We start from the raw sequence: 20447 nt of genomic DNA on the forward strand, positions 1-20447 counted from the left end.
TTCTACTACCATCTACAGGAACAATGAGAAACTAATAACAAGCCACCTAGTGGCCGACGCCCGTAAACAGAATGTGTAGAGAAACAACCTAGCTCGCTTTCTCCCTCTTCAAGGTCGAGTGGTTCGCGAGACGCTCTGGCTACTTTCTCACTCCCGCTCTTCCTAAATTGTATCTTTTCTCTCTAGCCGTAACGAATCTGTCACGAGTTAAATTTTACACTAAACGCGACAAAAGAAGTTTCACTTGAAAAATAAACAGAAAGCCAATTTAAAAACAGGTAAATAAAACACATTATCGGTAATGATTCATTTATTGATGGATACAATACATTTTTTAATTTTTTTCCTACCTAAGCTGATAAGCCTTGAGAGGCTATTTCGGCGTAACCTTAAATAGTAGGTGAGCCCACGGGGCTCAAACTGGAGTAATGCTAACACTAACCCTAGCAAGAGCAGTGCTTCGCAGAATCTACCACCGGATCGGAAACGCAACCCACTGAGAAGATCCGGCCAGAAACTCAGTGGGCTTACATTACAATGGCACGTTTGAAGCATACAAAGATAAGTGATAAACAAAATTATTGTTTTAACCTCTCCAAGGATCAATGACTGTAATGTATTAAGACTAGATTCTACTGCAAAGCTTTCGCTTAAACGCAAAAGAAACCAATCTTCGGATAATGAAGAGCAACGTCTCCACCACTGTCAGGACGCTGGCTCCGACGAACAGCGCTGTGGTGCCACCTAAAGACGCTGCAAGTGATAACATCTTAGGAAGGTATAAGCGATTTTTGGTGAATAATAATTGATAGTTCCAATTCACTGATGACCTTGACCTACTTGTGACGTATTTTACTTTTATATACCTACCTACTAATTTGCGGATGCGCGAATAAATAGCTTTGCAGCTTTTTTTATCCTACCTACACGTTAGGGTAACGCTGATATAGCCTTTTTTTATTGCTTAGATAGGTGGACGAGCTCACTGCCCACCTTGTGTTAAGTGGTTACTGGAGCCCATAGACGTCTACAACGTAAATACGCCACCCACCTTGAGATATAAGTTCTAAAGTCTCAATTACAACGGCTGTCCCACCCTTCAAACCGAAACGCATTACTGCTTCACGGCAGAAGTGGGCAGAGTAGTGGTACCTACCCGTGCGGACTCACAAGAGGTCCTACCACCAGTAAAGGTAAAAGGCTATAAATATAAAATGCTCTCAAGGCTATCAGCATATCTAGGAAAAAAAAGCCCATAGAATTCTGTACTTTCTATAAATATGTCGGACTGTGATAGCACTACAGCCATGAATGAGTGAACCAACGCATCCTTTAAACAAGAAAACGTTATTTTTACCGTTCAGCGTGCTTAGTGAGAGTTTTTAACGTTCTCGATAGCGTAACAGTTAACTCAAATTACTACGGAGTAGGAACGTTTGCCTCTAGGGGCGCTGTTCAAATTGCTTACATATTATTATTTGAGTTAACTTTTACGCGATCGAAAACGTCAAAAACACGCAGTAAGCACCCTGAGGTTTTATTTACTGCTATAGCTATGCGGGCGAACCCATTAGCAATGCCAGAATACAGTTAAACCGCTACCAGAGGTTAAACACTAAATACAAATAATATATTATTATGTCGTTTAAAAACGATAAAAAACTCGCCGTTAAAGCAAACCGAACTAACAAATATTAATGTGTAGGTATAATTTATGGAACAAACAATTTAATTTCATCTGTCAAAAAAGTGTCAGATGAAAAGCGAATATTAAGTTACGCCAACATAGTGATTCGTGTAATTTCAAAGATGGCGCCAAAAGTTAATATCACAACGAGTTGCGAAAGACTATTTTGTTTAGGCAGCATTTCGCTTAACACGCCACATTTATGATATACCAGCTTTTGCCCACGACTTCGTCCGCGTGGAATAGTTCACAAATAAATATGCAAAATTAAATGTATATTTTTCAATATTTCTGAGAGATTTTCTTAATATTTGTTTCCGTAAGAACCTTGTACAGAGTATTAGAAAACTACAAAAAAAAAATAAGCCAAATCGGTCAAGCCGTTTTCATGTTATGTCGTGACAACGGAAAACGGGTTTCATTTTTATATATATAGATAATTAAAGGTTTTTTTGATATGATATTTTCTCTAAATTTTAAACTTTAATACCTTTAAAGTTGCAAAAATGTAATTTAAACCAAATAAATGGCCTTTCACCCCTCGATATATTTTTCAACTTGCGCAACGCTAGAGTTAGTTACTGTTAGTTTGATGTGTTTTCGGGTCGTAATTTTTTACTTGCAACTGGACACTTTTTCAACTTGTTCCCATATAAAATAGCTGCCTAACCTCTACCATCCGACAAAACATAATCAAGCGACTTAAATTATGGAGGATAAAAAGTGTCCGAGGAAAGGAAGCCATTTAAGGTGGCGCCACAGTAGCAAGTGGAAAGATTTAAAAAATAGCGCCATTAGCAATTAAAGAAGGATATTAAACTAAAAAAGGAAAGAAACACTTTGTAACACGTAAAGAGTAGTTAGTAAAAATCAATAGTTGAGTTTTAAAATACTGCATGTTTTTTAACTACACAAATCACGAAAAGTAATAAATTTTGGAACCTAGCACCTTTCGCTCTGGTCCAAACTGTTTTAATCAATATCATTTCCACTTCCTACACTAGCACTATTTCGTTGAGTCTTCCAACAATAACTCGCTGTTTACAAACAAGCGGACAATGTTTCAACTTGACCCATAAACAGGATGGTGTTCAACATTGCTAATAAAATAGGTACCGTAAAATGGGGCGATTAGGGATTGAAAGGCGAATTGGGAAAAAACCAGGAAAATCTTTCGACGCTCAATATTAGTTTTATATTCGTTGCAAATTCTTCCATTTTTTGTTGTTTAATAGTAGAATGTTGAAAGTTTACAAAACAACTCTGAATTTGCATGATAATAGCTGCTAACTTATAAAAAATCGCGTATCAAATGAACTTCCTGTGGTAGTAATTATTTTAGTGCTAGAAACTTTGCTCTCTTTTATTTATTTGATAATAATAGAAGACGACTATGATTTATAAACGTTATTTAGTGTTTGAACCAGCACATATATTAAAGTTAAGCCTCAGTTGTTATTGGTTTTAATGTATTTGATAAAATAAAAATACATGTAAAAATCTGTTGTTTTTGGGGATATTGGGGACGTCTCAGGTACAAATAACAACGAAAAAGGGGTCAATTGGGACGAGAATAAGTGAATTGGAAACGACCTAAGTATAAATAGGTACAGGTTTGTAGGGTTGTCTATGTAGTTATAACAATATTTTTTAAATTTGTTGGTAAAAATCTAGTTTATTCATGATGTTTTTGTCTAGAACTTTTATTCAAAATTATCAATGTGTTATTTTATTGTTTGGTAAATATTTATATTATCAGTTACGTATTGTTTTCTATTTTTAGATATGCCTCGCGTGTACGTATCAAAGAGTGCAAAAAGCCTTATAAGAGATATGATCCCTTAATATTAGAAACAGCAATAGAAGCCTATGAAATTGGGAATAAGTCTTTAGTTGAAATAGCTAAGCAATTTAATATAAGTAAGTCGATTTTGCACAGACATGTAACAAGAACAATGAAATCTCAAGGTGGACAAAAATGTTTAAGTAATATATCATAAAATATATTAATATTTGTCCAGAGTGGGGGTATTCACCTGATTAATCTATGGAATAACGGACACACCTAATCTCTTAACCCAGATAAAATATCAGGCCCGAAGTACTTACTAAGAACGAAGAAATATAAACCGCTTATAAGAAAGCCCGCTCGTTCTAGTTTAGGCGCTTACTCTCCCTTAAACAGAATCCTTTGGAACGTCCACGTCTAATGTCACGGTAGCGCGGTTCCGTCAATGCTCATTCAGAGTTGTCCGATTGCGCTGAACTAACTTTAAGTGATGAAATAGTTGTTTTTTTTAATTATCTCACAACTTACAGGAAAAACCTGTCGCGGATACTTTCCCAAGTAAATATAAAATAATCACAAATAATTAAATGTAATCAAGATTTAGTTATATAATTTTTATTTTTGTTGTCAATGCACTGTCTATTGCACCTATAATTGAGGTGACATCTGCCATGTACTTTTGTCAGTTTTTCAATGTTTTTTATTGATGATCACTTTGTTGGTGCAACTAAATAAATAAATGAATTAAAACCAAGTAGTGCCAACCCTAGCAAATTTCTCATTTCGTCCCAATTAACCGCAATTTCCGGGTAAATAGGGATTTCACCTATTTTTGCTTTTTTTTTTGCTTAAACTGGAATGCTAGTTGCATAGTTTTAAATTGGATAACAAAGATGCCCCCAAGCCTCAATCATTTTGATCCTAATATAGCATTTTCAACATCAACTACTACCTTTAAATTGGTCATAAAGTTGGAATTTGTCCCTAATCGCCCCATTTTACCGGTACCGACATAAAACAACCGATACTGCTTTTTTTTTTTTTTTCGAACTCACGCAGGCAAAGGCACACTGATCACACATTTCACGCCACAATAGTATTACTTGCAGAAAACCTGAAAGCATTCCATGATTTGTGTATTAGTGATATGCGCTCAACAAGCGGTATTTACAGATAGGATATATTTTGAGCCCGCACGGTGTCTCTTTAATATGACGCGTTCATATAGTCCAGTTTGGGAATAAGTCTCAAAAGGCGTGACGTCATTCACCATCAATGAAAGCAATGAAAAAAACATATTTAATAAATATACCAAACTGTATGCGATAAGTTTGAAATTGCAATATTTAGTTCCGGGCTTATTTTGCATATATTGACCCTTTGCGACTAGTACCTTGGTCCGTTTGGCTGAAACCGTCTTAAGACGGCCCGATTTAGAAGTTAAAACATAGATCTAAAGCCATATCTACACAGCGTTTTTTCACTGGTGGTAGGACCTCTTGGGAGTCCGCACGGGTAGGTACCACCACCCTGCCTATTTCTGCCGTGAAGCAGTAATGCGTTTCGGTTAGATTGGGTGGGGTAGCCGTTGTAACTATAGTGAGACCTTAGAACTTATATCTCGAGGTGGGTGGCGCATTTACGTTGTAGATGTCTATGGGCTCCAGTAACCATTTAACATCAGGTGGGCTCTGAGCTCGTTCATCCATCTAAGCAATAAAGAAAAAAAAGCGTAGCCAGCAAAGTTATATTGCATGATGACTGTCCCACTAACAAAATTGGGGGATGGTGGAAGCATGCTGGCTCAAAATATATGATGTCAGTTACGAATCGAAGGCTATTTAATATTAATTCACAAACAAGGCTACGTATCAAACTAGGTCAATTTAAATACGAAATTAATATTCGAGTAAGCAGTAAACAAATTAAATTTTATAAAAATAAATATGGCAATTTTACTTAGCTTCACCTTTCGTCCATATTTTAGTGCTTCTATTAAAAAAAGCTGGCAAACCAACATAAAAGACTTTGAGGTAGGTACACAAATACAACGGTGTTGAAGCCTATACAGCCAGTTCCGAACGATTTTTTCAAAAGAATATTTCTACACACCGTATAGGTCTTCTAATGTGAAGATGACATCTCTGTGAAGGCGAAACTTCGGCGGCATCAGGTTGACCCTGATGGTGGCCAGTGCACCCTCTTCAGACTCCGATAAACTCTCATTCATGTTTTCGGAAGCAAATATTTATCAATTACATTACAAAAAAGATATATGTTATATGTAAAACTCACCGGATTAATTAAATTTGCGTTCGTTTAGTGATCAAAATCCGCCTATAATCAGTGAATTTCTGATACTTCAAAATATAGATACATAAATGTAGTTTTCCAATTACAGAGCATAATGCGACTCAGTGACGCACAATGCCGAATTATGCTGGAGCTTAATTGGAACGTGAATTAATTTTCAAATGCATCAGCAGAGTGCGCTAAATTAGCACAGTTTTAATTAACATTGATTATTTCTAAGAAACTACGACAAAACGAAAGCCTTACAATTTTTTTCAACATTAAATAATATTACTAACGATAATATAACCAAAATTTCGATCAATGCCGACTTAAAGAAAAAACACTAGTCAATTTTCTGTCACTGAGTCGGTATCGATTGCGAGTATCACGCGAGAGCAGTACTTTTGAGAGTGCTCAATTGCGCGAAGCGTTGCTGTAGTTGGAACATTCAACGTTGAGCATTATGCCGCATAATGCGCTCTTGTGCTGTAATTGGAAAACTACCAAAATGTGTTTGTCTACAGTCCTAATTAAGTATATTATCTATGGTTTACAGAATTACAGTCTTTGACTAGGTACCTTTTAAGAAAGACGTCTCAATTGCTAAGGTACAAACATTTTTGCTTTTACTTAATTCAAACTTCGTACACCAAATAACATGCGCGCCAAACAAGATGGAAGGCTCTACGAGTCAGCTGTTTTTTTTTTTTTTTTTTCCTACCTATGCTGATAGCCTTGAGAGGCTATTTCAGCGTACCCTAGCTTGTGTAGGTGAGCTCGCGGGGCTCAAACCGGAGAATTGCTAACACCGCCCTAGCAAGAGCAGTGCTTCGCAGAATCTACCACCGGATCGGAAGCGCGACCCACTGAGAAGATCCGGCGAGAAACTCAGTGGGCTGTGTCTGTGGGTTAATTCGCTCGTCGAGCCCTTCGTCGCAAGCGACGGGTTCGACGAGGACGGTGACCGGTGCTTGTATTGCCTAAAAGCACCGTTTATGGATCAGGAGGATCCGTGATGACGTGGCTGTTTTCTAATGCGAATAAAACATTCGTAAAATACATGTTTTTTGACGGCACCAATATTTTTACATAGGTCTCATTGCAAAGGGTATCATAATGCGAGCCTCAGCATATTACAGCATAAAACCTGCTATTCGCCTTTAAACAATATCGTAATTTTGATTTCACTCGAATAATCGCCCGTCATTATTAAATCTTACAAAACTAACTATAAACTTACCGAACAACGATCTTTTTGGTATGCGAATAATAGTTGAGTTCAGCGCACTGGGGCAAGCAAGAACATTTTGCGAGGTTCTTCGGAATATTGATAAGGATCTCGACGTTACGACCGATACACGCCATGCCGTGCGCGTCGCATGGGACGCCATCTTGATACCGATATGTAGTTGTAAATACAAAATGGCGTACGAAATGTTTGAGATTTAAGAATTTGATTGATTTCAACGAAAATATTTTTGTTTATGTTAAATTGATCCGAATTCGTTGACAGGATCTGTTGTTTGTCAATCAAAGAGAATACAGTGAACAAATCAGTTATCAGATTTCCTGTCAGTTGATGAATTGGTATGCAGGCGGACTCTGTAGAGGTTGTATTTTAACAGACTAAGGAATCTATCAATTAGGTACACTGTTTATTTTATGTACTTTTTACCTCAAAACATTTTAATAATTGAACAAATTTTAATGATCACTTTTTTTAATGTGCTGATTTTCATATGGGACCCGAATTTTTTTATTAAAGATCTGACCAGTATTTTTTGAGTTATCTTTATTAATGCATATTTAATTGACTTACGCCCGGTTCCAATATCCAAAAAACGAATCGTTTTATATTACGATCCGTTACAATATCTACGAATCGTAGGACAAAATAGTTCCTATAAAAACGACTCGTTTTTAAAATTACTGATGACTTGCTACTAACGGATGGGAGGGCTAACATAACGGTTCGTACTGCGTTTTGTATGGAGACTGTTGTCTGTAGTGTTCCTATATTATTTTAGAAATGTCAGTGAGCTGTCAGAACTACCACGCGTAGAGCATTTTTTAACCTACCGATTTTGTTCGGTTGTGCTTTGGAATTTTTGTGTTTGTGTTTTTTCTTTTAAAATGTCGAGTTCAGAAAGTGATAACGAAGTTTTAATGTTACTGAATTCAAGCGACGATTCAAGTGATGATACGCGAAGTAATAGAGTGTATAAAACAAGAATCAATTATTATTCAGAGCTCGATAATCAGGAGTTTCAACTAAGATTTCGGCTCGACAAGCAGTCTGTGCAATTACTGTTAGGTGAAATTTATCCTTTTTTAAAGGTAAAAGGAACCAGGTTCGTATTTTTAATGCCAGCTGTTAATTGGTATTTTATGAAGTAGTTAACTATTTAACACGTGATTACATGAAAATAGTATTTACTAGTTTATTTTAATTCTAGGAATCATGGAATATCTCCCTTACATTACAATTTATCAGTTTGTAATGAAATAAACGAACAACAAAGTACGACGCTAACACAAATTTTTTGGTATTTTGGCGCGGTCCGGCCGACATCTGGCGTTTCCTTTGTCTCTTCATGGCGTTTTGTTCACTTTACAGTTAAAACTAAAGTAACTGTTTTTAAATTGTGAATGTTCAAATAAAATTACATATGTGATGAATTATAATTAATTTATATTATTTTAAAATATTTATGTAAAAATACTAATAAAAACTTATGTATTTTGAAAAGAGTTTTATTTCTAAAGGATCTTTGTGACACAATCATTTGCATTAACGAAACGCAGAGGGATTCGCAGGGGGGTGCAACTCCCATACAAAGGAAAATAACATACAACTAGCGTCATCTTACTCCTGTGGCGACGTCATTTTTGTAACTTTTAGGCATTAATGATCTAATAAACTCACTAGATGGCAGATATGAGTTCTGACTCAATAAAAAATGTAGCGTACTTTGAAGCAGTGCTTCCACTTTTAGGGAATTCTCCCTTTTTTAGGGAAAAATAGCTGATATTTTGGATGATAAAGACAATTTAAAAAATACCAGGATTTAGGATATTTCGGGGTAAAAAGCAAAGCCTATACTAGTAACTGTTGTGAATTTTAAAATAAACGATAATTAAAGTAAAACAATGAACATTTTATTTTATGGAGAGAGAATGACATTAAGTCGAGTTGACAAGTAAAAGAATAAAACAGAGTTGTGTATAAAAACTATAAAGGTTTGATTCAACAGTAACCCTCTAGTAAAGTAAATCATAGATTAAGCCACTGCTTTTTCTTAGGGATTCCCCAGAATCCCAATAAGTATAATCCGCCAAATTTTTATTTACCTATTTTCGTTGATGTCACCAGAACTTACTTGTATTGTAATATACAGGTACTTCATGTACCATGAAAGATTATCATGGTAATTTCATTTACGAAAACCTTGTAATTGTCATTTCACTTTTGCTAGCAGTTCCTTCTTCAAAGACTGAGGTGGAAAGATTATTCAGTGTTCTCAAATTTAAAAACTGACAAAAGAAACAGGCTTTCTAATGAAACCCTGAACGGCTTGCTTCATAGAAAGTTCCCAACTTTGCCAGCAAACAATTGCTCAATTTTAGAACCGAACAGTGTTAGGTTGTGCAGCAAAAGAATATAAAAGCAATGCGTCGACTTCCTTGAAAATTCTAATCCTATAGATCTATGATCTTCTGGGGGCGTTTATATTATATATACCTACATTAAATAATATGCTGTGGTTTATTTTCTGTATTTTATTTACGCTTTCTATATAAAGGATTTATGAAAGTTGTCTAGGAAATTTTAGGGTAAATTCAAAAGAAACTAGGGTAAAATGTGTTAAAAAAAACGTAAGTGGAAACACTGCTTTGAAGTTTTCAAAATTCCAGGGCCGTAAAACAATCTCAAAAAAAAAAAAAAAGTTTTCAAAATGTCGTAACGATTTAATTTTTTAAATCTTTTTTTTTTTGTCTTGGTGTGAGTTATTTTACGTTGTAGTATTAATTTAGAGCAACTTTTAGCTTTATGAGAATATTAGACGATTAGACATTGAGAAACTCTGTTTTGAATTCTCTTTAGACATAACTTGGCTCCAATACTTTTTTCTTCGTTAGCGTTTCGTAAGCCTGTGTAACTATTTTCATTTCTTACAGGATGTTTATTATTAAAAATCAGCATGCCTCGAAGATCGAAAATGAAATGCTATTTCGGATGCCTTGATAACGGTGAGTTTACACTATTTTCCCGGTATATTATTTGCTAACATAATTATTATTCATAATATAATTAAATGAATTAGCACCAACTAATGGTCCTTCCTATTTCTGCTGCCTAGCTATCATATATGTTAAGTTTTGATCAAAACAGTCGGTATTAAGTCTCGTACTATCACACACACACCTCAGATAATAAAATTGTCTCGAGTGGGTGGAAGTATTTATGTTTTGCAACTCAGCGTATTATATGCTTATTGTCAAGTGGGCCCGAACTAGTTTTTTGGAATGATCAATCAGTCATGCTTTCCTGTTTAAATAAAATACAGCACAATTGATCTCACATCCAAAGTTAGATGATGGCATTCACGTTTTGTTTCCTGGTGTTTGATAACTAAGTTACACCAAGTGGCCTGTGACCACGTTCATCCTTCTACCCAATATAAAATAATGTTTTTATTTTTGTAGACAAAGGTTTGATAATGACAAAATTTTATGGAAAAATTATAAGGAGCACTAAAATGTCTGAAACATGAAAATATTGATGCACTATATTTGAACCAGAACGTGTTATGTAATATATTAATTTGTAAGTAAGATTACATTAACACTAAATTTTTCATGGTCGTATTTTTTCAATATTTGTTACATACTTAAGATACTTTGTTTCTCCGTTTCAGAAGAGAAACTGATTCAGCAAGGAACGTGAACTCTCAAGGGATCTTAATTTTTTTTAAATATATTTATAATTGATAAATTAATAATTGAAATAGTTCATAAGAACTAAATTGATGCCAATTTTGTTTTAAAATAGGTTGTTTAGTTCTTATAGTTATAGTATTACGTTTGAATAGTTGTAATTAGTAAGTTAGTAATATATGAAAATACTGATATAAATTTTTGTAAATAACCTTTTGTAAATTCTACGAGAAGATGATTTTAATTAATGATCAAAAGTCAACGGTCTTTAAAAGCATTATTTGCAATTATTTAGATTTACTATGGAATATATTTGCTAAGTTTTGTTTTCTGTATGAGCAGATATAAATGAAAATGCCCAAACATGATTATGTTTCTTACATTTTCATTATGTGAAATCAATATGCTTGTGACTGAGTATATTAATAATTTATTAAAACTTAAGTGATAGACAGCAACCCCTATGGCACTGCTGAAGTTTATAAGCACTGGTGACCACTTATCATGGGCCGGGTTGCGTGCTCGTCTGCTGTTGAGTGCAATAAAAATTTTCGAAACCCTTTCTATTATTTAGATGTAATATTAGTGTACATTTAATTTGGATTAAAAGATAAATTTACATTTTATGTTTGCATGTGTATGTTTATAATTCATTTGCATGTAACGAACACCAGTTTCTTTTGTAACAAAATGTAAACTAATGGTTTGTAATGAATGTAATTAACTTTAAGATGATTTTCTTTCAATCTGCTGTTTGTTTCATCTAGTATTACCAAAGCTAAAGCATCAGAAACGTCAGAATAGAAATAATTTAGATAGGGAATAAAAGTATAACTAATGTAATCATGTCTAAGATTACTATAAGCGTCATTAAGTACAAACTATCAATATTTAAGAGTACTTTAAATCATCATTACATTTTTTAAACATTTTTTGTTTTTCAAATCATGTAATAAAACGTTTGTGCAGAACAAAATGTCACATGTTATGAACATGATTGTGGGTTAATCGTTTCTTAAATTTCTAAATGTTTATAAGAATGCTAAGAATAATTTAGTATTCACTTTAGTGTGTGTATTATCTCTACAATGCTAGTATAAATGACAATTATTGTATGACGAAGCATAGGTAGTGTTTATAGATGTAATATTTTCATACAAGGTCATGATCTGTCACGATCAACTTTAAGCAAGAACTGCTATAGTTAAGAAACAAATTTATTAAATTTAATTCAAATTGTCTACTATGTTTGTAATGGAAAGCTGACATGTTTATATTTCGCACAAATGACTTAAGTGACATTGAATGATTTGATTATCTAGACTTAATTAACTTTTAGATAACTTTCGATTTAATGTTATTAAGTACTCTAGTAGGATTAATCTAGAGGAGTTATTGTTATTCGAAATTTTATACAATTGTACGTTCATACTATCTTTTAACAGTAAATTGTTTGTAATATAGGGAAATTAAATAGCTTACAGAGAATTACAGCTTTTTATTTAAAAAAACTGTTTTCTCTCTGTATGAAAAGGTCTTATCGATTAGAATGCTGAACACAATCAAACGTTCTTTAATATTTCATAAGTACTACCGGGAATTTCAGCGATTCTAAACGATAAGATTTTTTCATAAAGAGAGTTAATTATAAAAAATATTAAAATTACTAAAAAAGCCACCTGGTGGGGGGTAGGGAGACTAATAATCGACAGCAGCGACGCCTGCTGTCCCGGGCTCTAACTAAAGCAAAAATAAAAATGAGAGTTGCGCATAGGTGAATGAAGTTAGCCCCTCAAAAAAATTTTTTTTTCCTATTTTATACTTATTTTCTATTAATTCGTTTGTTCATCATTTGTTTATGATTGTTCACTGTTAATAATTGTTTGTTCTGCATTTATTTATTTAAAAAAAATATTTAAAAATGTACCTACAAGTTAGCCCCTCTAATGCAATTTTTAATATTTTTTCATCCTTAATGACTCGTAAATATTCATTTTCGATTGTTCTTATATAAAACACGTTTGTTCTCTTTCGAAATTACTCGTTTTTTGTTTAATTTACTATTTTTATTAGTTGAATAAATGTATGCAAAATATGTGTACTGCGCATGCGTCAACTATAATGCCTAAACTTTCTACGCGGTTTTAATCGTGAAAAAAAAAAACAAATATAAATCCTGAAGGAGCAATTAATTGGTATACAGTTTAATTAAAAAAATTAAAAAATAAATAAATGAAATAATGTGCATTGGCGTTAAGTTAGACCAAATACATTTTTTCCATCCTCTTACCTATCGTATTAAAATGTTATTTTACTAATGTTAGGAATATAATTTCGACTGTGTAAAAAAGTTATTATAATGTATACCTATATTATCTCTTGAAAGATAAATAATGAACATATTTACTTATTTGTTTATATTACCTATGTGAACTCCCTATCTTTTTTATACCTTCATAACGATAAGTAGGAGGATGGAAAAAATGTATTTGGTCTAACTTAACGCCAATGCACATTATTTCATTTATTTATTTTTTAATTTTTTTAATTAAACTGTATACCAATTAATTGCTCCTTCAGGATTTATATTTGTTTTTTTTTTTCACGATTAAAACCGCGTAGAAAGTTTAGGCATTATAGTTGACGCATGCGCAGTACACATATTTTGCATACATTTATTCAACTAATAAAAATAGTAAATTAAACAAAAAACGAGTAATTTCGAAAGAGAACAAACGTGTTTTATATAAGAACAATCGAAAATGAATATTTACGAGTCATTAAGGATGAAAAAATATTAAAAATTGCATTAGAGGGGCTAACTTGTAGGTATATTTTTAAATATTTTTTTAAAATAAATAACTGCAGAACAAACAATTATTAACAGTGAACAATCATGAACAAATGATGAACAAACGAATTAATAGAAAATAAGTATAAAATAGGAAAAAAAAATTTTTTTGAGGGGCTAACTTCATTCACCTGTTGCGCATCTATCTCAAATATATTAAGTGTATAATCTATGGGGATTCGTTAGTAAGCATAGATTATACACTTAATATATTTGAGATTAGTAAGCAGCGCGCCGACGGATGCTCGTAGGTAACGCGGCAAGTAAAATAGTTGTGGAACGCTAATATACGCCTACGTATTGGTAGCATGATTACGATTAGTTGTTATAATACAATGACGATTCGTTATTTTTTGGAACCGGGCATTAGACCACAAAAATTAAAATGTCGTATTGTTTTTAATTTTTTTTTGTTGTTGTTGAACTAATATTTTTTCTGTAACTGCCGTCAATAGCATTGAGAGGATGAATTCTTGGTTTTTATCAGAGAACACCTGTTTTTTTGTTTGTTTTATTTCGAATTCCACATAATTCTTGAATTGTCAAAAACGACAGACATTTTACGATTAACCATCAATATCAACCATCAATCGCCAAGTCAGAACTACAATCTGTACCGTCTTTGAGATATATCATAGAATACGCGTGCTGCGTAATTAAAATTGCATTAAAAATTTAAATTAAATCATTTATATTTCAAAAACAATTCTTGAAATCAATTATTCTATGATGTACGTAGAATCATTGATACAATTATCACGCACGCACGCACACACAGACACGAATAAAAATAAATTTTGATAACTATAGTAAACAATATTTCGGTTTGATAATGATTTTCTCCATTTTTAATCGGTCCATAGAATCGATATTCTGAATCAAGCTAAGATATTATAATAAGCCAATTCACTACGGTAATTAATGAACGAATACAGACCTCCTTTGACGTGGAAGTATGGTCTGCAGCCACAGAACATAACTGCCATCCGACTGCGACAGTGCATCTGGCAGAGAGCGAAACTGTATGCCTAAATATTAATACAAAACTTTTTAAATACAGTTACAATGGATTCGTAAGAACGGAACGTATGAAAAGAACGTAAAACGGAACGTTATGTTGTGAGTGAGACGAACGGTAAGACAGGTAAAAGAGAATGACAGAAACAGCACACACAGCGTATTTATGTTAAGGGCACAATTTATTTTTACGGACGATTAAATATATACTTATATAAAGATTATTATCTATATACGTATTGTTGCTATTTATATACGTATTGGCTTATCTGGGTGTTTATTAAGAAGAGCAAACAAGCCTGTTCGTCATATAAATGGTTGCCTAATGTAGGAATTGAACCCACGACCCTCTATGTAACAGTCGCTTACTACTTGTAGTACCGAGCCAGTCAAAATTATTTTATGATATTATTCAATCACTGATCTGAACTAGATGTTAAACGGTAGATAAATATTGTGTGTTTCAGTTATTTTAAATCCACTTCGCCGAAAGAAATAGGGAGAATGCTGCTGAAAACATGCAGTCTGGCAACATTTTATTGTGCTGCGACACACCGAGAGGCGTTTACATCAGGACCCGGTCGTAGAGACGTTCGCTAGAAGTCAGCCTATTATTTAACTACCCGCGAATACACGTTTTTTGAGATTTGTTACTTACGCGAATATGGAGGGTTGAAGTAGAAAACACCAGCTCAGTGTATTAAAAAGTGTCCGCTGAAAGGGAGCCTATTAAGATAGCGCCACAGTAGCAAGTGGAAATATTTTAATAACAGCGCCATAAACTATTAGAGTCAAATACTAAATTAAGAAGTGTGAAGTTTTGAAGTCGTTGTGATCTAAGGGATAAGACGTCCGATGACGTCCGTTTTTTACTGGTGGTAGGACCTCTTGTGAGTCCGCACGGGTAGGTACCACCACCCTGCCTATTTCTGCCGTGAAGCAGTAATGCGTTTCGGTTTGAAGGGTAGGGCAGCCGTTGAAACTATAATTTTTTTTTTATTGCTTAGGTGGATGGACGAGCTCACAGCCCACCTGGTGATAATAATTAAATAAATAGTTGAGATTTTAAATACTGCATATTTTTTAACTCCACAAGTCACAATTTTTTTTTAAATCCAACACACTTCGCTCTCTTTAAAACTGCTATATTCCTACCATTTCCAGTTCCTACACTAGCGCTATTTCAGTGAGTCTTCCAACAATAACTCGCTGTTTACAGGTGGACACTATTTCAACTTGTCCCCTATACAAGATGGCGCTCTTTACCCTCCATACCATATTATTATGGAGGGTAGAGGTAAGGGGAACCGTCTCTGTGTGTAAAAAGTGTCCGTTAAAATCTGCTAACCAAGCTTGGCGCTACAGTAGCAATCGGAAAAATTTAAAAAAAGGCGCTGAAAGTTATTAGAATAAGATAGATAAATAAAAAAGGACGAAAGAACTATAAGCACTACAAAATCACAAAAACTATTTTATTTGAAGCTGATAAGAAAATGCAATCGATGTCTCCACGTTTTACCACAGCAATAATTTTAGGTTATATTGACAAAATAGTTTGGACTACGTAAACACGTGAGGTCTTGTACATTACACTGTCACTAACTACTCTAGTCATTAAATATATTAAATATCCTCTTAAATCAGTTAACAACTGCTCAATTCATATCATTCCCTGTGCGCTAGCGCCATTCTGGAGGATTTTTGAACTGTTATTTAGTGCTGAAAGTGGGATACTTTTTCAAGATTCTCCCATATTAGACGGTTTTCCTAACCTCTACCTCCCATACATATTATGCATTCTACGTCTAGGCACAGATTAACCAATTATAACATGATTATTATTCGTAAATATCAACAAACCTTTATGGAATCGCTGAGTTTCTCGTCGGGATAACGGCAGCGGCGTTGTTCCGGCCTCAATTCCTTGACGCTTGGAGACACTTCTATCTCCACAGCCTAAGCAAAGGGTTAAAGAAAACATAATGCCGCGTGTAGAACAAAAAAATCGTTTTACGGGATGTAAACAAATATGAATGAAATATTAAGCCGTATCGATTTTTGAAACGATTCAGTTTCGTTATGACTTGTGTACGGCACGCAATGTACTTGATTTTTTAATTTAGATTACATTACGTGTAATCGAAAAAAAAAAGTGCGTGCGTACAAAGTACACATGTCAGAAGTGAAACTTTTTTGGCGAACGAATTTATAAGTCTTGCTTATATTTATACAAATCTAAAACTTTAGATTTCCGAGACTTAGAGGAAGGGAAAAAGGAAGATATGTTCCCCTCAAAAGTCTGTCAAATGTCCATCTCAAACCTCAATGTTGACAGTCACATTATGTTTAGATTTCCAAATTGTAAATGACTAATATTTTGCCAATTGAATTGACTAATTTTATTTCATGCTATTTGGTTAATGTTCCAAATTCTTTTAATTTCATTTCAATTCCTATTAACATTTTTCACAAAAAAATTATAAAATATTAGGCTGTATGGTATGATACATCTGCCTTTCCAGTTGGAAACATACAACAACTACTACTACTGACATTTGACAAGTACTTAATTTCATTATTAGTTTGATGTCACTTCCGTTGCATACCTGCCTGACGTTCTGTAAAAATTTTACCGTCATGCGCCTAAAGAAGTTTCACTTCAAAAAACAATTTACACATTTCAACGTTTAATATTAAAAGTACCTAACAAAGTTTTAGTAAGAAAAAGGAAATAAGGATTAAACTTATTCAGGCTATTTCGGCTTCTCCTTGACGTGAGGTGAGCTCACGGGGCTCAAACCGGGAGTGTTGCTAACACTGGCCCTAACAAGAGCCTGCTTCGCAGAATCTACCGCCGGATCCGAAACGCGACCCACTGAGAAGATCCGGTGAGAAACTCAGTGATCTAACTAAGCACACTGAACGGACTAATACCCGAGCTTCTGTTTTTTTATTTATTGTTTAGATGTGAGGATGAGCTCATGGCGTACTTCATGTTAAGTGGTAATCGGAGCCCATAGACATCTACAACGTAAATGCCGCCACCCACCGCGAGACACGAGTTTCAAGGTCTCACTTGTAACAGTACACCGTTTTAACAGTCGCCCTGACACTTAACAGCGATGAAACTGTATTCCCTATTCGTAGTAAGATTATTGGTGTGGCGGTAAATAGCTACACAATGTGAGGCTAATCGAAAGTGGTTGAAGTTGTGCGAAGGAATGCGCTGGCGGTAGGGATATTTTGTATACTCGTCCCTCACTTGAGGCTCTCAAAGACCTCATGCTCTCCAACGATAGGGTTCAATGGTTTATCGGCAGTAAAAGGAAGACGACCATAGCGGCACAGCTAAAACGAAATTACCCCTATGTTATCGATACCGGTAAAGCGGGCTTTATTTTAAGATGAGTTGGATGCGTGTTGCACGTGAAGAAGTCGAAACGCGAATGGAGCGTGCGTGTGTTCCGAATTCAAAATGGCGTTCCTTGGCTATCAATTTCTGGAAATCGTAAGCCTTCTTCAAGGAGGTTTCGTTGGATCCTCCAATGAGGCCGCGACATATGCGTATTGTAAACTCTAAATTTAAAACCGTGAATTGAATATAAAATGGCGTTTATCCAGATAAGCCGATTCAAAAGCGCCCTTTAAAGCCGCAATTGAATTAACAAAAAAAGAACCAATTTATTTTGATACCTTAAAATCAATGATAAGTTCTTCCCCGGGTGAAACTTCTCCGGTCGGATTTGAAATGGCCGTCGAAATTTCGAAAGGTGAATGGATGAAATACTGAAAATAAAAAGAAACAGTTATATATCCTACATAATATATATTATATTTTAATATGAAAAACGCGAAGGTTTGTAAGAATGTATGGATGTATGTTTGTTACTTTACAAAAACTACTGAATGGATTTTGATGAAACTTTACAATATTATAGCTAACACATCAGAATAACACATAGGCTATAATTTAAGAGATTAAATTTAGTATCAATTGTCTTATATAAGTGTCAAAAACAAACAAAAAAATACTGCCACCTTCTATCGAAGGAACAAGGGGCAAGGGCAAGGTGGCCAAATAGCTATCCTAACTGGGTTGCCAGTCGCAACCGCCCTACGAGAAGCTGAGAACCGGACGGGGTGGAAAAAGCTCAGGAGATAGACCACGATCAAGTTTCAGGGAGACGACCTTCAGTAATGATGAAAGCAACGAAAAAGAATCGAAGGGACAGCCCCGATTCTTGACGAATGCCGCATGTTCAACAACTATTTAGGGATTCAGAAAAGTTTCCAGTCTGGTATTGATGACATGAAAGAATACTTTGCTGGCGAGTGCTATCAAGGCTGTATGTCTATAGTTTTTTATTCTCATTTCTTTGTTGATCCTCTTTTGTTAAGTGGCATGAATGCTGAGTGAGCCCAGACTCGCGTTCGCTTCTCTGTCACACAGTCTAGTTCAAGGATTCGTGATTTTGGGCAAAAACACTCCTTTTAAATAAACAGCAGATTCTTAAGACACCCAAACCACTGATACTTTAAAAATCCTAAATCTAGTTTTTTCCTCGTTTGATGTCTAGTATGTAAATGATCGATATCGACCCCTTGAGAATCCCTGCTGCTTACGCGTCCTACCTTCCAAGCCAGAGCATATGTAACGCGACATAAATATATAGAGCTGTGGTACTAATCTGTAAAGGTTCACAATACTGCCCCCAGTCAGAGGTGATGGTACCATTAATCTTCGTTTTAGTTTCATCATCATCTCAACCTGTTCACTTTCCACTGATGAACATAGGCCTCTCCAACTGATCTCCATTGCGGCCGGTCCGTTGCCTTCTACATCCAACGTGACTCGGTCCATTTAGTAGGCGGTCATCCCACACTACGTTCGCCATTACATGGTCTCCACTCGATGATCTTACTGCCCCATCGGCCGTCCGATCGCGCTGTGTGGCCTGCCCGCTGTCACTTCAGTTTACATATATCTTACCCTAACTCCATTGTCTACGGAGTCGATCCTCACGTAGCATTGGCCACTCAGATAGTGACACTTGAGGAGCTCACTCGGGACCCATTCCTTGTCGTGAAGCATGTGTTGGTATTTGGCGTATTTCGAATTGTATGTCAGACACATTCCAACTTCGGTCATCACCGGGTGCCAGATAACTTCCTGAAAGTAGTTATTGTTTAATTCGATGCTTACCAATGGTAGGAGGTTTCCCACTTGACTATTTTTGTTGTGTAGCAGTAATGCGTTCCAGTCTAAAGGCTGGGGCAACCGTTGTATTATACTGTTACGCCGGTAAGAGTAACGCCATCTATCGCCGAATAGCAGAAACGAATATCAAAGGAACTAGTAACATCGAGAACGCTCGAGAAGTACAACGCCATCTATTCTCAGATAGCGGAAGCGCATAGAAGCTACTTGACTTGCCCAGAATGCTCTCGATAAATCTAGGGACGTCGTATCGTAATCGAATCTACTCGAAACGAAACAGCGAACGGATCATCTGAAGTGATGCGGAAGAAGTGAATTGAGAATTTTAAAATGTTCGTTAAGTGCTATAAGTGTTAAATACAGTTTTGAGTTGTACTTTGGTAGATTTTTTGTTTATCCCGAACCCCAGCGCGTATTAATACTAAAAAACTGAGACTTACTGTTTACTGGTGGCAAGACCTCTTGTGAGTCCGCACGGGTAGGTACCACCGCCCCGCCTATTTTCTGCCGTGAAGCAGTAATGCGTTTCGGTTTGAAGGGTGGGGCAGCCGTTGTAACTATACTGAGACCTTAGAACTTATATCTCAAGGTGGGTGGCGCATTTACATTGTAGATGTCTATGAGCTCCAGTAACCACTTAATATCAGGTGGG

The 20447-nt window shown here is 35.2% G+C and overlaps 1 protein-coding gene and 1 long non-coding RNA gene across 5 annotated transcripts; one reads left to right on the forward strand and one right to left on the reverse strand.

Moving 5' to 3' along the window:
* Window positions 1-303: 303 nt before the first annotated feature.
* On the reverse strand, window positions 304-19866 carry LOC114241593 (uncharacterized). Its single transcript, XM_089737853.1, has 6 exons — window positions 19568-19866; window positions 18271-18363; window positions 16438-16533; window positions 14498-14588; window positions 7012-7162; window positions 304-753 (listed from the first exon to the last, which is right to left on the reverse strand). The coding sequence occupies exons 1-6, from the start codon at window positions 19724-19726 to the stop codon at window positions 651-653; spliced, it is 693 nt and encodes a 230-aa protein (XP_089593979.1). The 5' UTR covers window positions 19727-19866; the 3' UTR covers window positions 304-650.
* Window positions 7582-12197, forward strand: LOC149500049 (uncharacterized). 4 transcript variants are annotated; one of them, XR_016325286.1, is made up of 4 exons: window positions 7582-9774; window positions 9951-10022; window positions 10479-10599; window positions 10691-12197. It is a non-coding gene; the product is annotated as an uncharacterized LOC149500049 (long non-coding RNA). The 4 variants fall into 4 exon arrangements; XR_016325284.1 differs by having other exon boundaries at window positions 7582-10022; XR_016325285.1 differs by having other exon boundaries at window positions 9951-10599.
* Window positions 19867-20447: the final 581 nt, after the last annotated feature.

Source organism: Bombyx mandarina, chromosome 24 (genome assembly GCF_030267445.1).
Source record: "Bombyx mandarina strain Sakado chromosome 24, ASM3026744v2".
NCBI lineage: Eukaryota > Metazoa > Arthropoda > Insecta > Lepidoptera > Bombycidae > Bombyx > Bombyx mandarina.

Excerpts from the sequence above, each read along its gene's own strand:
- LOC114241593 (XM_089737853.1), bottom strand. The coding sequence starts at position 19,726 with ATGACCGAAGTTGGAATGTGTCTGACATACAATTCGAAATACGCCAAA. Across the intron at positions 18,364-19,567 it reads CCGTAGACAATGGAGTTAGG|TATTTCATCCATTCACCTTT; the intron begins GTAAGATATATG and ends TTTTATTTTCAG. Across the intron at positions 14,589-16,437 it reads AACTCAGCGATTCCATAAAG|GCATACAGTTTCGCTCTCTG; the intron begins GTTTGTTGATAT and ends ATTAATATTTAG.